Here is a 19718-nt window from a genome sequence, read left to right as displayed (position 1 = left end):
CTCATAGAAATCAGGTAACTACAATAGCCCCACGTACGATGGTGATGCGGTTATTGTTGCCTGGTTTCTATGAGGAGGGCTATCTCGCCGGGTGAACCTCGTGCTGCGTCGCGAGGCATGACCTAAACTCCCCTAGGTAGTTAAGGATATATTCTATTGGCTCTTGTGCTGACATACTTTTTATACTAGTAGAAAGCTGTACTACACCTCGACGACCCCTCCCTAATAGCTACTCAGTCATACATGATCATTTTGACACACATCCCGGTAGCAAAAACTCAATTTCCACGTCCCCTCCTCACAGCTTCATACTACAACTACTACAACCCAAACACTCATTCCCACGCCCGCTCAACGTAGTTTCCCATCCACCTTCACACTCCCCACACTCCCCACACTCTCCAATATCTCCATGAACCGACTTTTCCTTTCTTTCTTCTCTGCCCGCCTCAACCCAAACCCTTGTGTTCCTTGTAGTTCGAAAAGCCGGTCCCATTGCTCCAGCCAATCTACGCCTCGTGGTGGTGCGGGTTTGCGTTTTATCAGTGGAGCGAAGTGCGGGAGGGATGGGGAGGAGGGGGATATATGGTAGGGGCGTTGAAGGAGGGGTGGTGGAGAGGGCGAGGGTGATGGAGAGGGCGAAGAGGTGTCGCGGGATGTGGGGGTGTATAATCTGGAAGGTGGTGATGGAGATGATGCACGCAGTGTGTTGTCTAGAAGAAAGGGCTTCTTTTTTGGGAGGTGTGACTTCGGTAGAGGGGCGAAGGTTAGATTGCGTGTTGGATGCGTAAATGGCAGGGGTGTGCCGGGGCGGAGCGAGGGCGGTATCAAGTCTAACGGTGAGGATGGTCGAGAGACAGATGTGTAGTTCGACGATATGGGCGAAAATGATCGCGGTGGATTTGATGTGCGTCTCGGTGTTTTGACTGAACGCTGGAAGTCGGTATTATCTGTTGGAGTAATGGGTCTGAGGTATTCTGACGGCGTGCGCACGAGACACTCGTCAATCAGTTCCCGTGTTGGGATTTGTTCTGGTGCTGGTGGAAGGCGCCCCAGACATTCGAGAACTAGATCTTTTGTGCTGGGCGCATGAGGCGGCTCTGGTGTGGGTGGTAGGGGCTTGTCAACATCTATATCAGGGGTCAACGATCTCGTTGAGAGCCGGGGACTTCGCAAGTTCCGAGACCGTACGGTCGATTCTTGGTGACGTAGATTTTGTTCGGTCATGGTATGTAAGGAGGGAATTTTGAGTTGCGATGCGAGCTTGTTTGCCTGAGATCGACGCTTTTCCGTCGATGGACGGTGCTTCGTGTCGAAAACTTTTGATGACTTGTCCGTTCTCGAAGGGGTCTTTGCTTTGCCTAAATATTGCGCTGCCATGGCATTAAGTTCCGGATCGTCATCGATACTCCACTTCTTCCCTCCTAGGTCGTTCCCTCTCTCCATCTCTTCAAACTCACCCGCCCTTCCATGTTTATAACACAATCCTTCATCATGTATATGATACTCGCATCCCTTCACGTCACTACTCCCCGTCACAATGTCCTCCACGGAATTCCGTAGCATACCCAGCATCCTCCTATCGTACGCGAACATCTTGTCCGTAACAAACTTTCGCAGTAACGTCGACGCGTGCTTTTCCAAATACAGCATTTCAAGAATCTTTTGATCGAACGTTTGCGCCGGGTCCAGAACGAAAGCTAACTTGTCGATGATGTAGTCTTGGAAGTTCGGTTGCGAAAATGCGGAGCCGACGATGTGCGCGTATATGAGGTCGATACAGGAGTCCAGCTGGAGGGATCGTTTATCAGAGAACTTGACAATGCCGGTTGTGAGCCACTCGACGTAGAGCTTGAAGCCTGCCGGATCTACATCTCCAAGTTGGATCGGAAGCAGAGGTCGGTCATCGCGTACCCGCTGTGGGAGGTAGATGCGAAGGTACGGTGAGCGTTCGGCGATAGCGTAGTCAACTTCGATGTGTTCTGTAGGGCAATGTTCTGATAGTGTTGTTCGACCTGCGAGTACGAACGTGATCGACTTCAAAGATGGCCTAGCCAAAGACATGGTGGCCTCGCGCTGCGAGAGCGTTGTATACATGCGGAGCGATATGATATCACGAAGACGATGGAGACATAATGAGCGGACTCCATACTTGGCTTTCTTGTCGTAACTCCACTGTGTATTAGTATTTCGATTCTGAATCACTTCCAGTCATGACTAGGCGAGCGGTGACATCAGCGGTCAACGTGAGCGTTCGTTTGCTGGTAGTAACGTGACGAAACTGTCGATGACAAACAGTCGCGCGCTTCACACCAAGGCTGCTCGATATGACCAAACCTGGTCCTTCGATACTGACAACTTACAAAGCCCTGCTTCCTGGTTGGACACTGATCACCGTACTATTGCGCACCCTTGAAAAATTGTGACATCCTCCACTCTTCGACATGGGAAACCTCTTTACCGATAAGATGTCCTCTTCCGAAAAGCGCGAAATCCAAAGAAGGCTCGAGCGCGGCAGCATGCCTCCGCGCATACCAACAGGCTTTCCAGGAGTCAGTCCAGAAGGATACTTACACCACGGAACACCACGATCGTCGCAATCCCGTAGCAGTGTCCCAGTTAGTCCAAGAAGCCAGAAACCTAGGAACGTCGACCGCATTTTCGATGGAAGCGACCATATCAGCGATACAGGTCGCAAGTTTCGCCGTCGCCCGAGCATCGAGGCACGCACAAGGAAGAGCGATTATCATACGCTGCTTGAGGGCGGGAGCCTGTGGAGTGACGATGAAGTCATCGATGATGTTGATACGGACGTGCAAGGACTCGTACAGTCAGAGCTTGTGAAAGAAGAGTCATCCAACAGAGTGCAGGTACACTTGGCACCACCGATACCAGATGCGGCTGTACATGAACCGAGACAGTCAATGATCAGCGTGCTATATGGTCGTCAGAACCCGGATTCCTGGTACTTGACACGGCGCTTGGCCCGGTTGTCTGCTGTCAACATTGATACCATATTCGATTCTACCACTCTGCTCAGACGTCGTAACATTGACGCTGATGCAGCGGAACTTCACCAACTATGGCGGCGCACCGGTGTTATACCCACCCGCTATCGCGACGTCAACTTCGACTCCGACAGCATCGATCCGCAGCATGCATGGATCGCATGCTGGCCGCTGATCAACGCAGCGATACACGGCTACGTGATAGACGATGTCGAATTCGTTGACCGCGTGATGGACCTGCTCGAAGAGAAGATAGTGAAAGGCGTACGACCGGACATCGATACCATCTCGCACATATTTGGCGACAAAAGACACAACATGCCGAAAGCTCTAGGCCACTTTCTAGTCGATCGATGGGTCGACTCTGCTGCTGAAGCGTTTGGTGACGTCGATCCGTCAGACTTACCGCAGCCGTTCCTCTGTTCAGCGCTTGAGACAGCTATGCGACGCCTCTCAAGCGACAAAAGGTCGCCACCGCTGCTAAACTGTCAGTATCATACGCATGCAACATCCGAGGAGTGCTACAAGCAGAGAATTGCACCCGAGGAAGCAAAAAGACAACAACGCTACAAGTACCGTCGCGAGAAAGCGAGTCGCGAAGCTGAGCAAGTCGCTGCAGATTCTCTTGAATGTGGCATTGTGGTGGTTGACTGGGAGGGGCGAAGACTTGAGCAGCACAGGAGGCTGCGCGACGAACGTGATGCTTCTCGGCCTGCTTTCGATGACCGGATTGAACCCTCAAGAGAAGTGCAAGAGGCGGAACAATCAGATGGGCTTGATGTGCTGGGGGATGTCGATTCGAGGAATCGCCTCAATGCGAAACCCTCGTCGTCGTCCATATTCGGCACGGCGCAAGCTGACGGCCCCATTGACGAGGTGAAGTTTGCGCCACCAACACGCGAGCCACCGCCGACGCCGCCATCGCCAAACGCACGCACCGGACGCGATGACAGCGCTGTTGAAGGCGACCAGGCCTATGAACGACTTTTGATGGATCAGAAAACCCAGTTCTCGTTGTTTGACAGCGCGATGCAGGCTGTGAAGATCGAAGGGGAAAGTGAGTCAACCGCGTTGGACGCACCTGCCATGCCGCGAAACTCAGACACGAACGCACGGACCGTCTCAGGGGAGAGTCCACGCCGAAGAGAGCGCAGAACATGCCCCGCATCAATTCCGGAGTCGAGATCTGGTAGTTGAAATAAGGCTGATGCCGCGTAGCTGGCATGTTTGGATTTTGCGAGCAGGATCTAGGCTTGGTTAGGGAGCGCGTGGTGGTCACACAAGACAGAATGTGTGAAATTGGCTTCGTTCGATTGCTAGGTGTTTATAGTAATGTACTTGGTTTCAACGCGGTCTTTGGACGTTTTCGAATTGCTCAGAAGATGGCAGTGCCGTTGACGTGTGAGCTTACTCCGCCTATGATGCTGTTAGCGATTGCAAGAGCTTATTGATCTGGCTATTCAGCGTACCTGGGCAGTTAGCAGGCGCAGAGGTGAAGAAGAAGAACCATCTGTTCTTCTCACGGCACGTTTGCGCAAGCTTTTCGAGATCCAGCATCTCGCCGAGCGGCATACCCCAAAGAGCGAGGATGTACTCGTGGAGGTGGTAGTCTAGCAACGTCAGTCTAATGTTACACGAAAGATCGAAGAAACGTACTCTCATGTGTCGGCCACGCCTCAAATGCAGGTGCATCACCAGCGACAGATGCAAAGTAGCTATCATGCAGCCAATCCAAAATCTTCTCTTCCTGGCTCACACCAGCATACCGCTGACCATCCTCACCATCCTTTCCGCTACCATGTCGAAGAGCAGCCTTGCTTCGATCTTCATCACTCTTGCTGTCGTACGCCTCCTTCCATCCGCTGCGGATGAACAGCATATCTCCAGGCTTAATGTCACCGCCTTGCGCCGCGGGGCGAATATCGATTCCCTGGTCTTGGCCGCACTGATAAAGGTCCTGCCACGAAATGGGGTAGTAGTCATAAGGGTCGTAGTTGATACCCTTCTTGTGTGCGTAGCCCCGGTAGTCTAGAAGGATACCGCGACCTGCGATGCCGTGCTCGGCCCAGTGGTGGATGGAACACTTGTGGTTTGCGTTTGGGCCTGTGACATCGCTTCCCTTGGTCTGTACTGGATGTCAGCAAAGGTTCGTTATGATGGGTTTCGATACATACGCCATTGTAGAACGATCCACTAGGAATATGAGCAAAATGTCGGAAGCCGTCCCACTGCGTGCCGGACTGGGTGTTCATATGATACACATCGTCGTAGGCAATGCCTTCAGCCAGCGTCTTAATCTCATGCTGAAAAACCTCGCGACCGAACGCGGGAATATTCGGCACGTTGAGAGGCAGGCTACCTCACGGTCAGCAACGACATATTAGAAGGATCATGAAAACACGGACTTAACAGGTACGATCTCACCCGTTCGTATCTCCCTCGCAGCCGCTGCGACACGTGTAGGCGTTAGGAGATTGAGGCGGCCGATCTACATCTGATCAGTTCGGCCCGCAACTAGATTAGACTTCGGTCGAACATACGTAGTCGCTGTCACCCCAAACCCAAGCAGCCTCCGGAGGCGCCCCGGGAATCTGAGGTAATTCCTTCCTTGTCGGAAATTTAGTACTATCTGGATCCCATGGTATGGTTGTTGCCGTCTTATTCATGGTGAGAAAATCTTTGATCTGCGTCAAGCGCTGACTCGCAGTGGAGGTCTTCGGGTCGGCCATGTTGGTGAGGCAGCTGCGATCGGGCTTTGTCGGTGTTTGATATGGCAGGTGCGGGTTTTGCAATGTATGAACTGTTCTTCCTTCAAGGTTTCCCCAGAATATCAACGATGTCTCGAGCTGTTATGACGTTTACCCCGCATTTCTTGGAATGCTGGTGGAGCCGCTCGGGCACCGAGGCATTTTGTGGGGTCGTGGCTCCTCCGCCCTGACTACCGGCTACCGACTCGATCATCCAACATCACGACATTGCATCGATGTTGTGCTGGTGTAGCGTGCTCCACGATGTTATTGCTCTTAAAGATGTTTGTATGAGTAGAGCTGAGATAGCCATGTGGCGCTAACATAGATTGATTGTTGGTGGAATTATTGGTGGATGACGTAAGGCGGCTAATCACCACTCTAGCCGTAGCGTTTCCAGAATCTCCAAGATTGCCACCTGGGTCATTCTTGGCCAAAAGCTTGTCGTCTGGTCAAGAAAGTCTTGTTCACTGCACAGAGTCTTGTCTCGAACATCAGAGGTCGTCGAGCGTAGATGCAGTCGATGATGCCAGGGAAGGGACGCAGTGTCTATTGGGTAATCCCTAGTCAAACTCGTGGTGTCGACAGCATCAGGGCACGCACTAAGCTCTGACCGTCTCATCGCCCACCACGCTTCCGGGATCATGGCTAGATCGGCAGGTGGTTAGTCTCGTTGATGTACGATGGAGCGGTGCGTACTATACCCATAGACTTCGACTATCAACCCAACACCACTCGGGTAAACCTGTCAACCCTTAAAGCACCGTGAGCCTTACTCACTCCATCAAACACGCTCAAAACCTTCTCGGTCTGTCAGAGTCCGAGCCGTTGATCCAGACATAAGCTCGTACTTCCCGCGGTCGATGGGCGCATCACGAGCACTTCCCTCCCATCGATTTAGCCGGTTGCTATCAAGTCCTCCTGACAGGGCTATTGGCTACAACAAGCTCGCATCAGCACAGCTCACAGAGGCACGGATGCATCGGTGCATCCTTCTAGTGCGCGCAAAGCTGTTGGAGGGATAATTCTAGTCCGTTGCGCCGTTGGGCCGGGTCCCGCTGGTGTCGTTCGCGTCGCGTTAACGAAGGCATATAAACGTCTACCCCAGACTTGTACCCCAGACTGTAGCACATCCCCAGATCTCTTCTTTTCTCCATCTTTTCACCCATTGACCTCGCGACATGGCTTCCGCGGACGAGAAGCCGACCGCTATCGGCATGGAGCATGTGTCCGACACTTCGATTGACCACGCCGTGGCGTATGAGGAGGGCAAAGAGGCTGGCCTAAGCGAGGCTCACATCTGCACCGAGGCAGACAGCAAACGCATTCTACGCAAGACGGACATTTGGATGTTGTCGCTCCTTTGCATGGTGTACTTCCTGCAATCCGCCGACAAGGGAATCATCGGGTTGACGGCCGTCTATGGTCTGAAGGAGGATGCCCATCTCAAGGGCAACGACTACTCAAACATCGGCAACATCGGATACTATGCGCAACTCGGTGTGCAGCCTTTGGCCGCGTGGATCCTCGTCAAGCTGCGATACCGCCACGTTCTTCCCGTCATCATCACATGCTGGGGTATCTCTGTTGCCGGTGGCCTCGGTGGTTCCAGGAATTACGCCGGGCTGCTCGCATCGCGATTCTTCCTCGGTGCCTTTGAGGCTATGGTCGTTCCCTTGTTCTCGATGATCACCATTGCCTTTTACAGGCGTTCTGAGCAGCCATTCCGCGTGGCTTGCTGGTACAGCTGCTATGGTCTTAGCACCGTTCTCAGTTCACCCATCGTTTACGGCTTCGCTCAGATAAACTCGTCCTCGCTGTACCGCTACCAGATGGTGTACCTCTTCTTCGGGCTCTTGACTATCGTAATTGGTCTTATCACCTACTGGTGGGCCCACGATAGCCCTGGCGAGGCTCGATTCCTGACACCGGAGGATCGCTTGAAGGCTGTTGACCGAGTGAAGGCGAATCAACAGGGTATCGTCTCGCACAAGTTCAACTGGTCGCATGTCGCCGAGGCCTTGAGTGAACCCAAATACTGGCTGTACATGATCATGGTCATCGCTGTCAATGCTGGTGCGTCGGTCTCTTCGGTCTTCGGCTCCATCATCCTGAAGAACCTGGCTGGATTCAGCTCAGACGAAGCTGTCTTGCTGAACATGCCTTTCGGAGCGCTTCAGGTCGTATCCATTCTTGGTGCGTCGTGGCTCGCATACCGTTTCAAGCGCAAGTCGCCATTCTTCCTCGGCTTGGTTACCATCGTCATTGTTGGTGTTGCTCTTTTGGTTGCGCTTCCGAAGACTCCGGATAACAAGGGTGGTCTGCTCGCAGGTTATTATCTGATTGCCTTCGTGTACGCCATTAACCCTCTGCTCATCTCTTGGATGGGCTCCAACTGTGCCGGACAAACCAAGAAGGCGATCTACTACACCTCTTTCAACGCCGGCAACTCTGTAGGCAACATCATCACACCTTACATCTTCGATTCGAAGTTCCAACCGCAATACGTAAGCATCTTATCCCTGTCGTATGCTCAGCCGAGAGTCCATCGCTAACATTTCGTTCCTAGGTCAATGCCCTCAAGGGCATCTTGATAATCTGGTGCATCCTCTGGGGAGTAGTTGTCGCTCAAGTCGTCCTTATCACCTGGATGCAGAAGAAGAAGTGCGATCAGCGTGAGGCGGCCGGTCTTCCTAGGAACCCCATCGATTACTCGATGAGCGGCCATTTCCATGAGGCAGGTGCTGAGGTCCACGGAGAGAACGGTCTGCAAGACATGACAGACAAGGAGAACATCTACTTCCAGTACTTGTTGTAGATGCTACTAGAGCTTTATCAACCCTTGTTCGCTTTTCCGTAGTAGATACCAATGGATGAAGTTTGGTCGATCCGAATGGCCTATATTGTGTGTATCTGGCGTCTCGTCAACTCGGTACTTTCCGTTGTTCATGTCCAGCGGTGTCGTGACAGATTCCCGTAGTCGTTGTATAGTGGCGTGGAGATTCTGAAAATTGCAATGAACGGAAGTGTGAAGGGCAGTATCGACTTTGATAAGGCGTGGGACAAGCCCAGGTGTTTGGGCGGAGAGCTCGATTCAGGATACTCGCTTATGTCAGCCACCCATGACTAGCTTGACGCGTCGCGTCATTCAACCCCTCGGCGTACTTTTGCAACAACAGCATGCCTTGGTGGTCACCAACGCCAATCCCCTTGACTAGGCACCTAGACTGCATACTTCCCACCTTCATCTTTTCGCTGTACGGATGATCACACGGTCGCAGCTGATTTTCGCCTGCTTCTTCGTCCCTGGCGTCTCAATCTTCCTACTGCCGCTTCTATACGCCCGTCTACGGCAACCAGCAGATTCGATGCCTGCACGAGTATCGCCAGACGAAGTAGCGTCTGCCCTTCTTTCCGAGAAGGGACTAGAACTCCAATCTCTGCAAACCATCCAGTCGTTATGGGCAGGCTACGGCGAGATATGTCGCGTGTTCGCTAATCCGATAGGCTCGCCGAATTCGACAAAATCCTACGTACTCAAGCTGGTAAATCCCCCAGCGACGAAGGCCAGCGACGAAGGCCATACCAGAAAGATCCTGAGCTATCAGATTGAACAATACTTCTATAGCCACCTCGCTCCTCAAATGCCAGCGACTTTACCGGTCGCCGAATGCGTCGCTAGCATCAACAAGCACAACACGGACGGCACCTCGATGACCGCGATGTTATTGAGCGACCTGAAACAACAATATCCTGTGGCTGGAGAGAAACGCGACGTGTTGACAGCCACCCAAGCTTATGCCGCGCTGGATTGGCTTTCTGGCTTCCATGGCTTCTGGTGGACCCGCGTCAAGTCTCTAGACTCCGCGTCTCTGGTCCTACCACCGCTCGAGGAAATACAACGTTATGGCCAGGCCTCGTCGAACAAATCGGTGTGGCTCAATGGCGGATATACCTATCTTGCGACGCGTCGCAAGGAGTACAATACCCTGGCGAAGGATTACGACGCCGAGTGGAATGAGCCGCTCACTGACTGGGTCGATGGCGAAGACCTCTCCATCTCCGAGATAGCGGCAGCTTTTCTCTCACCCAAGGCTGCCGGCCGGTCACCAATCGAAGCATACCAAACTCTGATCCATGGTGATGTCAAGTCTGAAAACATGTTCACGAGCAAGTCAGGTGAAGAGGTCGCCTTCTACGACTTCCAATACACTGGTCTCGGCCTCGGCGTCTGCGATCTCGCCAAATTCTTCACATGCTCCGTTCCGCTGAGCATGCTCGTTGCCGACTCGCATATCCCGCGGGAGCTACCCATGCAAGAAGGCGAGAAGCAGCTGTTGCAACGATACTGGGAGAAGTTGAGAGAGACAGGCAAACAAGAGTACAACTGGTCGATATTCGTGCGACATTGGGAGACGGCCCTCGTAGACTGGCTCCGCTTTCAGGCCAGCTGGGGCTTCTGGGGGAATACCGAATGGTTGGAGGCCAGGGTGCGCAGTATACTGAAGGATCAAGAGTGGAGGGATGCATTGATCAGTAATGTGGACAAGGCGAGTATCCGCAAGTAGGTGAAATCCACCGAGAAGAGCGACTTCGCTCGCTGTCCTGGTAGCGTTTGTACCTTCACTCGCCGCAAACCTCGATCCCTTTGGCGCTGAACCCTTCTCCACGCCCTCAAGGAGTCCTTATATGGTTTATTAATCTACGCTCGGTAATAACTCGGCTGGAATGGCCAAGTGGTAAGGCGTCGCACTCGTATGTCGTACGATATGCGAAGATCCTGAGTTCAATCCTCAGTTTCAGCTGTTAAATCCTTTTTGTCTCACCTTTTTTGCCGCCAGTTTCACCTACACGCCAAGCTGGACAACACAGGCGCAACAGGAGCTCACGTCTGAAGTCCTTTGGCAATGCAAACAGCTGTTGCAGATGAGGCGGATGAGGCAAATGATTGGCTGGGTGCCGCTGACCCCAGCCTGCATATTGTGGCTTAGAGAATCCTGCAGTCGCAGGCCAACACACTTTGCGAAGCCAAGAGATGCCTACAGCCTGATCGACTTCCACGACGACATGTTACTTCCTACAAACACTCTATCGTCCTACAATCTCGGTGTCCCAACACATGTCGAACTCAGACTACTCCAACCAGCTTCCCTCTTCGTCATCCGGTACAGCAAATCTCCCCAAACAACCAACCTGTGAATACATCAATGGCGCAAGGCTGGATTGGTCTGGCCGCGGCACCTCTCACGTGGATTACGACAAGTCAGAAGTACTTCCTCTGACAGAAGGAGAATTCCTTGGTCATGGCATGAACGGCGGAGTGTACGAGACTACCTGCAACGGTATCAGGCTGGCCTGGAAACGCAAATTTTGCCGTCGCAAGATAGGCCAAAGGGAAAGAAGCGAGATCGAGATCATCAAGAAGCTTTCACATCGCCACATCGTCAGGCTCGTGGGAACTTATACGCATGGCTCCTTCCTTGGGTTGTTGTTATGGCCTGTTGCGACCTGCGATCTCGCGACTCTTCTTGAGGATGTGGACTGGCTACAAAAAAAGGTCTTGGTCGATCGTGGGAACGCACCTGAGTTGGCAGAAAAGCAATCCAAACACGATACCGATCGCGAAGCAAGACTTCGCGCGCTTGGAGTCTTAACCCGAGACGAGGAGACTGACAGCTATCCAGCCAAATGTTTCCTCAAACAGACAATTGGCTGCATAGCAAGCGCAATAGCTTATCTCCATGCGTCTAACATCAAACACAAAGACTTGAAACCATCAAACATCTTGCTTTCTAGGAACGGGCTATGGCTGACAGATTTTGGTACGGCGACCGACTTCTCCGTGCTAACTTCTAGTGTCACAGATGAGGGGGAACGCGGAACACCGAAGTACTTCGCGCCGGAAGTCGCCAGTTTTGCGCCTAGCGGGCGCTCAGCAGATATATTCTCCATGGGATGTATCTTGTTCGAGATCATGACTCTGCACATGAGCCTCACTCTGGAGCTCAGCCAAGGGCTTCGAAGATTATACGACAGGTCTTTCCAATCGAATCTTGACACCATCGTCGGATGGTTTGAAGAAGACATTTTCTCGGTGGACTTGATGGCCGCCGACGATTATCTCATGGGCCTTGTGCGATGGATGATGGAGGAAGAAGCAGCTATGCGCCCAACCGCTGATGTGGTTGAACAGGAAGTCCTTCTTATCAACGGCTTGGACTTCGCTCTTTGTGCAAAGCGTGCTCGACAAGAGCAACATTGGGGCTTCTATCGACCTTGTTGCTCCCCAGGAGAATGTCCTGATCGAACAATGAGCTTTCCGCCAAATCCGAAGCCTATGATCACAATCTATGTCGAGTGTGGAAGTTCTTACTTCCCGTCAAATTCGCGAACTCAGTCGACTGTTTTCCTCAAACACAGTGGCGGTGGTATTGTCGAAAGCGTTCACATGTTCACTGTAAGTGCACTTGGTGATGACTTTATGTGGGAAGTATGCTGAGAGCTACGCCCGCAGAGCAGGAACAAGCGGAAATCCCATATAGTTTTCGATTCACCACCTTACCAAACAAACAGCAGGTATGGATACGGCATGAGCGCGTATATCGTCCTGCGGTCAGGCTATGAGTGGACTAGTCCATTAGCTCAGCCGTTGCCAAAAACCGGAAAGAGAAGAATGATGCCTATAATATGGGACTGGGATGGCTATGACACGAAGTATACCGATTGTTTTGACGTACGGATTTCATCTTGGAAGCGAACTTCTCGAAGGTAAACTGAGAAGGTGTCCCAAAAACACGGTTTGTGCCAATTCTTGTCTTCCGTCCATTGTACGACTATCGCGGTGCTTGGGATTCTGTAGCATTTGAGGGCAACACAAGGCTTCCCGCTACTTGCATCTCATGCAACCCTGACACCAACTGCTATTTGGTTATCCAGCAACAAGAACGTTCGCTATTGGTCAGTCTGATATCTATTTCGGAACGCCAATAAGTCATCTTAATCGCAATCATACATGCAACCGGCTTGTGTAGCCTGTATGACGTATCAGCGTTGATGTAAGCGCTAACGGTGTGCATGGTCTTGGCGCCCTTGCATATCCCGCCCTGCTGAATATGCTGACACTATTATTGGCGAGCGTTCCAATAAACTATGTTGTTGTCTCACGTTACCTGCGCGAAGTCTAGCGTGTGTACATATGGCTTGCCGAGGCCCCCTCGCGTGGAAGATGCGATCCCCGCACGTCGTCCACCGCACTTTACCATGGACCGCCTCTGGAATCTCATACGTAGTAGCGCAACGAAAGAGTTCGCTGCGTCTCTGATTGGGATATGGATAGTGTACTGGCTCGGCGTTGGCGTGTACAGGGTGTATTTCCATCCTTTAGCAAACATCCCTGGACCAAAGGTGCGACCTGGAAGACAACATGTGCTATGAGGGACTTAGGATGACAACTAACGCTACGTAGCTGGCAGCATTCACGTTCTGGTACGAATTCTATTATGAGATCTATCCGCACAGATTTCAATACTTGTGGAAGATCAAGCGGCTACATGAAGAATACGGTGAGCCAAGGTTAATGATGCCTGCCTTACGGCTCTGACCGCAGCAACAGGGCCTATCATACGGATCAATCCTCTTCAGATTCATATCCACGATGCAGATTACTTCGACACGATCTACGCATCCGGCATGAATCACAAACGCGATCGTTGTAGTTGGTCGTTTCACACCGGTGCAAAGTCTTGGGAAGGCGCAATACTAGACACCATAGACCATGACTTGCACAAATTGCGACGAACTGCTATAGCGCCTTTCTTCAGCAAGCGTTCGGTTCAAGCCCTCGAAGAGCTCGTCGTAAACAACACCAAGAAGCTTATGGATCGTTTCTCCGGCGAACTTCAAAAGGAAGGCCCCAAAGTCGGTGTCGTGAATCTTAACGACGCATACGCCGCTTTCACTATGGACACCATTTCCGAGTACTGTTTCGGCGAGTCGATCAAAGCCCTAGATCATGAAGACTACGCCAAAATCTGGCTCAAGGTCATGCACGACGGGATTCAGATCGAGCCATTTGCGCGCCAATTTCCTACTATCATGAACTTCATGCTCGATCTTCCGCCAAAAGTTGTCGAGAAACTGAGTCCCGGGGTAGCCACAGTGAACACCTTCAGTCTCAGGACGCTAGGTAGAATAGAACGCATTATGAACTTTGAGGACGGCGATGGCGACGCGAAAAACCTGAGGCGCACGATATTCCATGACATTAGGGATGATGTTGGATGTAAACTTCCGGAGAAAGAAAAACATCCTAAGCGGTTGACGGCGGATGCTAGTGTTATCCTTGGTGCGGGGACGGAGACGACGGCGAGGACACTGGCTGTCACTACCTACTACTTGATCAAGAATTTTGACGTTGGAGAGAAGTTGAGAGAGGAACTCAAGACAGTGATGCCAACGGTGAATCACGAAGTCTCGCTACCCCAGTTGGAAGCTCTGCCATACTTGGTAAGCGGTACGCTCTAGGCAAGAAGCCAAACGATGCTGACCAGCATCTCAGACCGCAGTAATAAACGAAGGCCTCCGCACCGCCCACGGCGTCTCCTCCCGCCAACCCCGCATCCCCACGGGCGAATCCCTTACATACGGCCCCTACACCCTCCCCCGCGGCACCCCCATCATGCAATCCTCCTACCTCCTGCACACCGACCCAGGCATCTACCCCGACCCCTTCGCCTTCCGCCCGGAGCGGTGGCTCGAGAACCCCAAACTCACCCGCTACCTCTTTGCTTTCGGGCGCGGCAGTCGTAATTGCCTAGGCATGAATCTTGCTACGTCGGAATTGTATACGGGGCTTGCGATGATTTGGAGGAGGTACAGGATGGAGGTGTGGGATACGGTGGAGGGGAGGGATGTGTTGACGAGTAATGATTGTTTTTTGGGGATGCCGGATTTGGGGAGTGAGGGGATTAAGGTTAGGATTTTGGGGGAGGTGGAGGGGTGATGGGGATGGGTGGAGGGTGTGGTGTGGTGTGGTGAGTTGTGTACGGCATGGTGCGGAAAGATGGACAAAGATCTTAATTCATGTATGTTCTTATGCTGTCCAGTATATCTCTCTCTCCCATTCACCATACCCATCTCTAATTTTCCCATTTCTCCAGACCTCTCAGACAGCATTGAACCCCTCGCACCCACCATCATACGTACGATAACTCGGCGGCCTTGCAAGTTCCGAAGGTGTCCACTCAGGAAGTTCATAAGCCGGCAGCTGGCCATCCGCCGTCGACTGCACCGTATTCGGTGGTGTGACTACACTCCTCTGGCGCCTGAATCCCCTCTTCCAACGTCCCTTCATCGCATCCCATCCCTTACCCGGCGCCATGATGATAGCTTTCCACATAGCCTCACGGCTACGTTGAGCAGAAGCCCACATCCTTTTTGGCCCATCATATTCTAGCCAAATTGTTATCTTCACTAACCAGACCAAGAGAACGATGACGAATATGAGAGTCGGAATAGCACCAAGTGTCCCCCAAACAATCAGGACAATCTCCAGCGTCGGATACGTCGTTCGTACTCTGTCCTCCACATAGTCGATAACAGCAGGCGGTATGTTAGCGCCGTGGATATAGTATCCAATACGACCAAGATACACACTCATCCTCCAGATATCAAGTAGACTATCGTCATAGTGACACTCGCCAAGCGCAAAGTAGTCCCGATCGGAAGTGAACGGTCTCAGCGTCTTCGGGTTCTTAACGCGCTTCAACCTAACAGGCTCGTTGTTATACAGCAACCCCGGCAGGACCTCACTGAAGCAGTGACCATGCTTGCAGTCCTCGGACTTCTGTTTGGAGCGATACGGGATCGCATCGTTGAAGATGGCTTTGCGCAGCGTTTTTGGGTAGGAGATATACCAGGGGGTTGTGAAAGCGAAGAGGCCGGGTCGGCCGCGCGGGTCGTAGGCGAGCGTGCCGTTGGTGTATGCGATGGTGAAGTAGATGTGGGCATCTCCATCGTCTCCATGACAGTCCGTGTCGTACATGGTATCGATGGTGATGCCTTCAATTTTACCTTCCCTTGAACTGATTTCGCCGGGAATGTGGTGGGGAAATGTGCGTGCGGGTTGGTGCTCGTTTTCGGACCAGATGTTGTGACTGTGACTGTTAGCGATGAATTTAGGTGAGGTTTTAGCATAATAGGGGGTTCACGCACTATGATGCTGGTTCATTTGTTGGTGAAGATATAACCGTTGGTGTGCTGAGTTTGGGGTCATGCAGTGTTAATGCAGGGACTGAAGTTGAGATTACAACCGGACCGTGACCAGTTTTGAATGGTATCTTGTAGGTGGAAGTCGATGTGGAAAGCGTTAGAATTGAGGTTGAGTCGGACGCAAGTCCACGAGTGCCGAGAACAGTCGCCGTTGGAGAGGAAGTCGCGACGATGCCACCTGCCAGCGTGGAAAGGAGCACAAGTTTTGCTGCTGGAGACATCATCTTGAAATGCGTTTTGTCTGCAAAGGTGGTGCGGAGGGTGCGGATGTATGATAGGATGAAAAGATGCTTCTTTAGCAGATGAAGCAAGCTATAAAGAACTTACTCAGGGAGAAGCCTAGAAACCGCAGTCTGCAACCAAAGTTTCTCGTCATCCTAACCATGGAATTGAAATCTTTCTCATTTTCGCGCAGGGCGCAGTCGACTTCCACGTGGTTTCGCTACCAAAAGTCCACATCCTGCCAACCTTGGGAGCCAACTCAGTCCACCCACGGCATAGCCTCATCGATACCAAAAACATCTATGCCACACAGAAACAAGAAGAATGCTACACCAAAAATCGTGCAGGCAACCATGAAGATGAGGAAAAGAATTATCCACACGCCGCCTTCGGCTTTGCATGCATATGCGCAGAGAGCGAGGAGTGCTACAAGCGTGTGGATTAAGGCTACGATGGCGATCGCCAGGATGATATACCAGAAGATCGTCGAGAAGAGGTTTTTAAACGCATGGCACATTGCGGACTTGGGCGTGGCGGGTGTTGAGGTATGACGTTGCGAAGTGTGTAAAGACTGAGAGTATGGAGATTCTGGGACGATGTCAAGTAATATGCCGCTCTGGTAGGGGATTATTATAGCACCGTGCTTGTAAGCCCTCTTTATTATCTGAAACTACATGTTTGCTAAACTTTAAGCAAATTGCGCAATCAGCGTGCTCCTGCGCGCCTTGTCCCTATAGTGCAAGACGCTTTGCTACACAAACAATTGATACTGGTCATAAACAAAGTGCCACTAGCTTCAAGGCGATGTAGCTGCCGCACAGGACCAGAGTTACGCCAATGAGGGGAGAGAGATACTCCAAGCTGTGACTTTGTTAGGCTGTGGAACGGAAGGGCGCCTAGTATCCCGTGATGGAGGAGAGACATAGTCGCAGCTTACTTCTCAGATCTCTCCCTGACCTCCTGTACCTTGACTTCCATGTTCTGCTTCTCCTTCTTATCCACCCATTCCTTATGCCCCTCCACCTCTTTCTTCTCATCCAACAACCCCACCTTCTCATCCCCCTTCCCCATCTCCCCATTCCTCCCTTCCTCCTCCCAAGCCAATACCCCCTTCTCCACATCCTCCCCCTTCTCCATATCCTTCACATTCTCCAACAACCCCAGCATCTTCTTCTCGTCCTTCACCGAGCTATACCACAAACATCCACAGCTCACACTGAAGCACGCAGCCTGCGACACATTGAGCCACGTCAGACCCTTACTCATGTAGCTCGAGACGAAGATGAATGTTTGTAACACGATTTGCGCAACGCAGCAATAGCGCATGATACGGGAGTAGCGCAGCCATTTGTTGATGGCGGTGGTGGTGGGTATGGTGGTGTTGTTGGTGTTGTTGGAGGTGGAGATGGAGGCGGCGTGAGGGTCGATGGTTGCTAGATCAGGCAGTTCTTGGAAGAGACTGTCTATCATGTTGAAGCGTCGGAGCTCGATGCGGTTCGCGGTCGCAGTGAAGAGGATGTATGTTACAAGGCCTTGATTTACGCCTTCGAGGCAACTGGTGAGGATAGGGATAATGTTGAGCATCCAGTTGCGGGCGGCGTAGATGGTGTCCCAGGCCATGGGTTTCGAGTTGAGAGGTAGATGGAGCGGGGCGAAGACAGGTCATTATTATAGACAATGATGATGATGGTGGTGGGTGGCCTAATTAGTGTTAGTAGCCGTTTCTTCCGAGTGCAGGCACACATGACTAGTCTGTGGCGAAGGAATCGGAATGGGAGCCGGGGAGTATGTTCGTTCCCATTCGCACGTCAGTGCCGTCTTCCGGACTTGGCGTCTGATGCTTGGATTGCTTAGCCCGTACATCCGCAATCGTGCCATCGCTGCAGTGTACGGATGTTTGAACATGAAAGGCGTCCTCTTACCTGTCTCCGGACCCGCGTACACCGACCCACTCAAACTACCCAGATCGAGTTTCCCTCCAAAGCACCCAAAATGATAGCATAGCGCATTAACACGCAAACTCGAACCTTCAAATCCAGCTCACCACGACTACCACCACTCATCACCATTCCTCCCAAGCAATCTCCAGCATCCACCAGAATACCGTGACACAAACATATTTCAAGATCCATTCAAGGAATAGACCTAGAAGAGGCACCCCGCATGCTCTCCAAAGGAAGCCTTGCGGTGCGCAATAGCGAAGGCGATAGATAACCTCAGCAATGCCAACGAGGAGCATTTTCAATACGATAGCGATGATGATGTACCAGCAGAAGTAGTATGCTGCTTCGGAGAGGAAGGTGGAGAGATGTGAGGTCAGTGTGGAAAGGCGTGAGGGTGGTGTTGGAACGATGGGGTTGGGTTCGTGAGACATTGCGTTGTGGTCTGGTGTGTTGGTTGTGGTGGTGGTAGGGGGTTGGTAGGTGGTGTGAGGTAAGGCTATATTAAGATTGTATGTGTGGAAGTGGTTGGAAGGGGCAGAGATTTGAAAGGTGTTGAAGGAATATTGTTGTTAGATTCATTTCTCGTACACGTACCATGGTTGGCCAATTTAGTTCCAGTCCAACCGCATACCGTCTATTCGGCAGCTGGCGGGTATCTAGTATGCCAATTCCCGTTCCGTCTCCTTCTCCTCTCCATTGGTCCTCGATGCGAACGCTGGATGGTCAGCAAACACGTCGTCGACGTCCTGTGCCGAAGCTGCAGCAGCTTGTTCGACGTCAATCGAAGACTGATTAACGGCTTCAGCTGAAGGATAATCACTGAGTCCATTTAGGTCCTCATCTGCAAGCTGGCGCAAATACCCCTCCATTTCCTCCACATCATACTCTTGCTTTGGTGATGGTGGATCATTGGGATTTCTGTACTTCGTCCGCAAGGTTTCTGACATGTCAAATGTGTTCCCGGACGCAAGATCGACAGTCCAATTGTCCATAGCTTGGTTTGCGAAATTATCGGCTGCGATGTTGCCTGGGTTGACGTCGTGGGCCTTGACCCAGGTGATCTTGGTCTTCGCACCAGCTTTTTCGCGTTCTCGTATCCTCGCCAGGATGGGTTGTATAATTTCCTTGTTCATAACGTCCTTGCCATGAGAGTTCTTCCAGCCCTTTTTCTCCCAACCTGGGACCCATTGTGTGAGGCAGTCGCGAGAATACCGGGAGTCGCTGATGATTTCCATGTCGCGGTCGATGGGAACGTGGTCGATTGCGCGAGATATTGCGACTAATTCGGCTCGGTTGTTGGTCTGGAGATCACCCCTTAGAGGTTCCTTAACGTTCCTGCATTGATGTTAGTGGGCTGTCTCTCGTACAGAACATGCTGGGCACCACACGAACCTGGGATCTTGTGGGCCGAAGTAGACACCACAACCGGCTTTGGCGCCAGCATTGCCATTGCCCCGCGAACCGCCGTCCGTGTATACCACAACGGGGCTTTTGGAGTCTCCGGTTGGCTGTCTTTTCCTTTTGCCAAG

At 52.0% G+C, this 19718-nt stretch overlaps 8 protein-coding genes and 1 non-coding gene across 9 annotated transcripts; 5 read left to right on the top strand and 4 right to left on the bottom strand.

Moving 5' to 3' along the window:
• Positions 1 to 1135: 1135 nt before the first annotated feature.
• Positions 1136 to 2064, bottom strand: J4E78_009420 (uncharacterized protein; the record flags this gene model as incomplete). The annotated part of the gene is made up of 2 exons (XM_049370010.1): positions 1136 to 1361; positions 1508 to 2064. The coding sequence occupies 2 exons, from the start codon at positions 2062 to 2064 to the stop codon at positions 1136 to 1138; spliced, it is 783 nt and encodes a 260-aa protein (XP_049218319.1).
• A 380-nt stretch (positions 2065 to 2444) lies between these two features.
• Positions 2445 to 4205, top strand: J4E78_009419 (uncharacterized protein; the record flags this gene model as incomplete). The annotated part of the gene is made up of 1 exon (XM_049370009.1): positions 2445 to 4205. One exon carries the CDS (start codon positions 2445 to 2447, stop codon positions 4203 to 4205), a length of 1761 nt encoding a protein of 586 aa, XP_049218318.1.
• A 178-nt stretch (positions 4206 to 4383) lies between these two features.
• Positions 4384 to 5737, bottom strand: J4E78_009418 (uncharacterized protein; the record flags this gene model as incomplete). The annotated part of the gene is made up of 6 exons (XM_049370008.1): positions 4384 to 4424; positions 4478 to 4618; positions 4665 to 5133; positions 5183 to 5363; positions 5414 to 5496; positions 5549 to 5737. 6 exons carry the CDS (start codon positions 5735 to 5737, stop codon positions 4384 to 4386), a joined length of 1104 nt encoding a protein of 367 aa, XP_049218317.1.
• Positions 5738 to 6936: 1199 nt separating this feature from the next.
• On the top strand, positions 6937 to 8573 carry J4E78_009417 (uncharacterized protein; the record flags this gene model as incomplete). Its single annotated transcript, XM_049370007.1, has 2 exons — positions 6937 to 8262; positions 8325 to 8573. The coding sequence occupies 2 exons, from the start codon at positions 6937 to 6939 to the stop codon at positions 8571 to 8573; spliced, it is 1575 nt and encodes a 524-aa protein (XP_049218316.1).
• A 550-nt stretch (positions 8574 to 9123) lies between these two features.
• J4E78_009416 (uncharacterized protein) lies at positions 9124 to 10323 on the top strand (the record flags this gene model as incomplete). Its single annotated transcript, XM_049370006.1, has 1 exon — positions 9124 to 10323. One exon carries the CDS (start codon positions 9124 to 9126, stop codon positions 10321 to 10323), a length of 1200 nt encoding a protein of 399 aa, XP_049218315.1.
• Positions 10324 to 10477: 154 nt separating this feature from the next.
• J4E78_009415 lies at positions 10478 to 10560 on the top strand. Its single transcript has one exon. It is a non-coding gene; the product is annotated as a tRNA-Thr (tRNA).
• A 2523-nt stretch (positions 10561 to 13083) lies between these two features.
• On the top strand, positions 13084 to 14756 carry J4E78_009414 (uncharacterized protein; the record flags this gene model as incomplete). Its single annotated transcript, XM_049370005.1, has 3 exons — positions 13084 to 13090; positions 13416 to 14260; positions 14313 to 14756. The coding sequence occupies 3 exons, from the start codon at positions 13084 to 13086 to the stop codon at positions 14754 to 14756; spliced, it is 1296 nt and encodes a 431-aa protein (XP_049218314.1).
• Positions 14757 to 14918: 162 nt separating this feature from the next.
• J4E78_009413 (uncharacterized protein) lies at positions 14919 to 15797 on the bottom strand (the record flags this gene model as incomplete). The annotated part of the gene is made up of 1 exon (XM_049370004.1): positions 14919 to 15797. One exon carries the CDS (start codon positions 15795 to 15797, stop codon positions 14919 to 14921), a length of 879 nt encoding a protein of 292 aa, XP_049218313.1.
• Positions 15798 to 17179: 1382 nt separating this feature from the next.
• On the bottom strand, positions 17180 to 17790 carry J4E78_009412 (uncharacterized protein; the record flags this gene model as incomplete). Its single annotated transcript, XM_049370003.1, has 1 exon — positions 17180 to 17790. A coding segment is annotated over one exon (611 nt), but the record flags the coding sequence as incomplete, so codon positions are not given.
• Between the last annotated feature and the right edge of the window lie 1928 nt (positions 17791 to 19718).

This window comes from Alternaria triticimaculans (genome assembly GCF_023758025.1).
Source record: "Alternaria triticimaculans strain BMP 0046 chromosome Unknown scaffold_20, whole genome shotgun sequence".
Classification (NCBI taxonomy): Eukaryota; Fungi; Ascomycota; class Dothideomycetes; order Pleosporales; family Pleosporaceae; genus Alternaria; species Alternaria triticimaculans.
The sequence above is the reverse complement of the archived record's forward strand: the minus strand, read 5'-3'. Positions and strand labels throughout refer to the sequence as shown.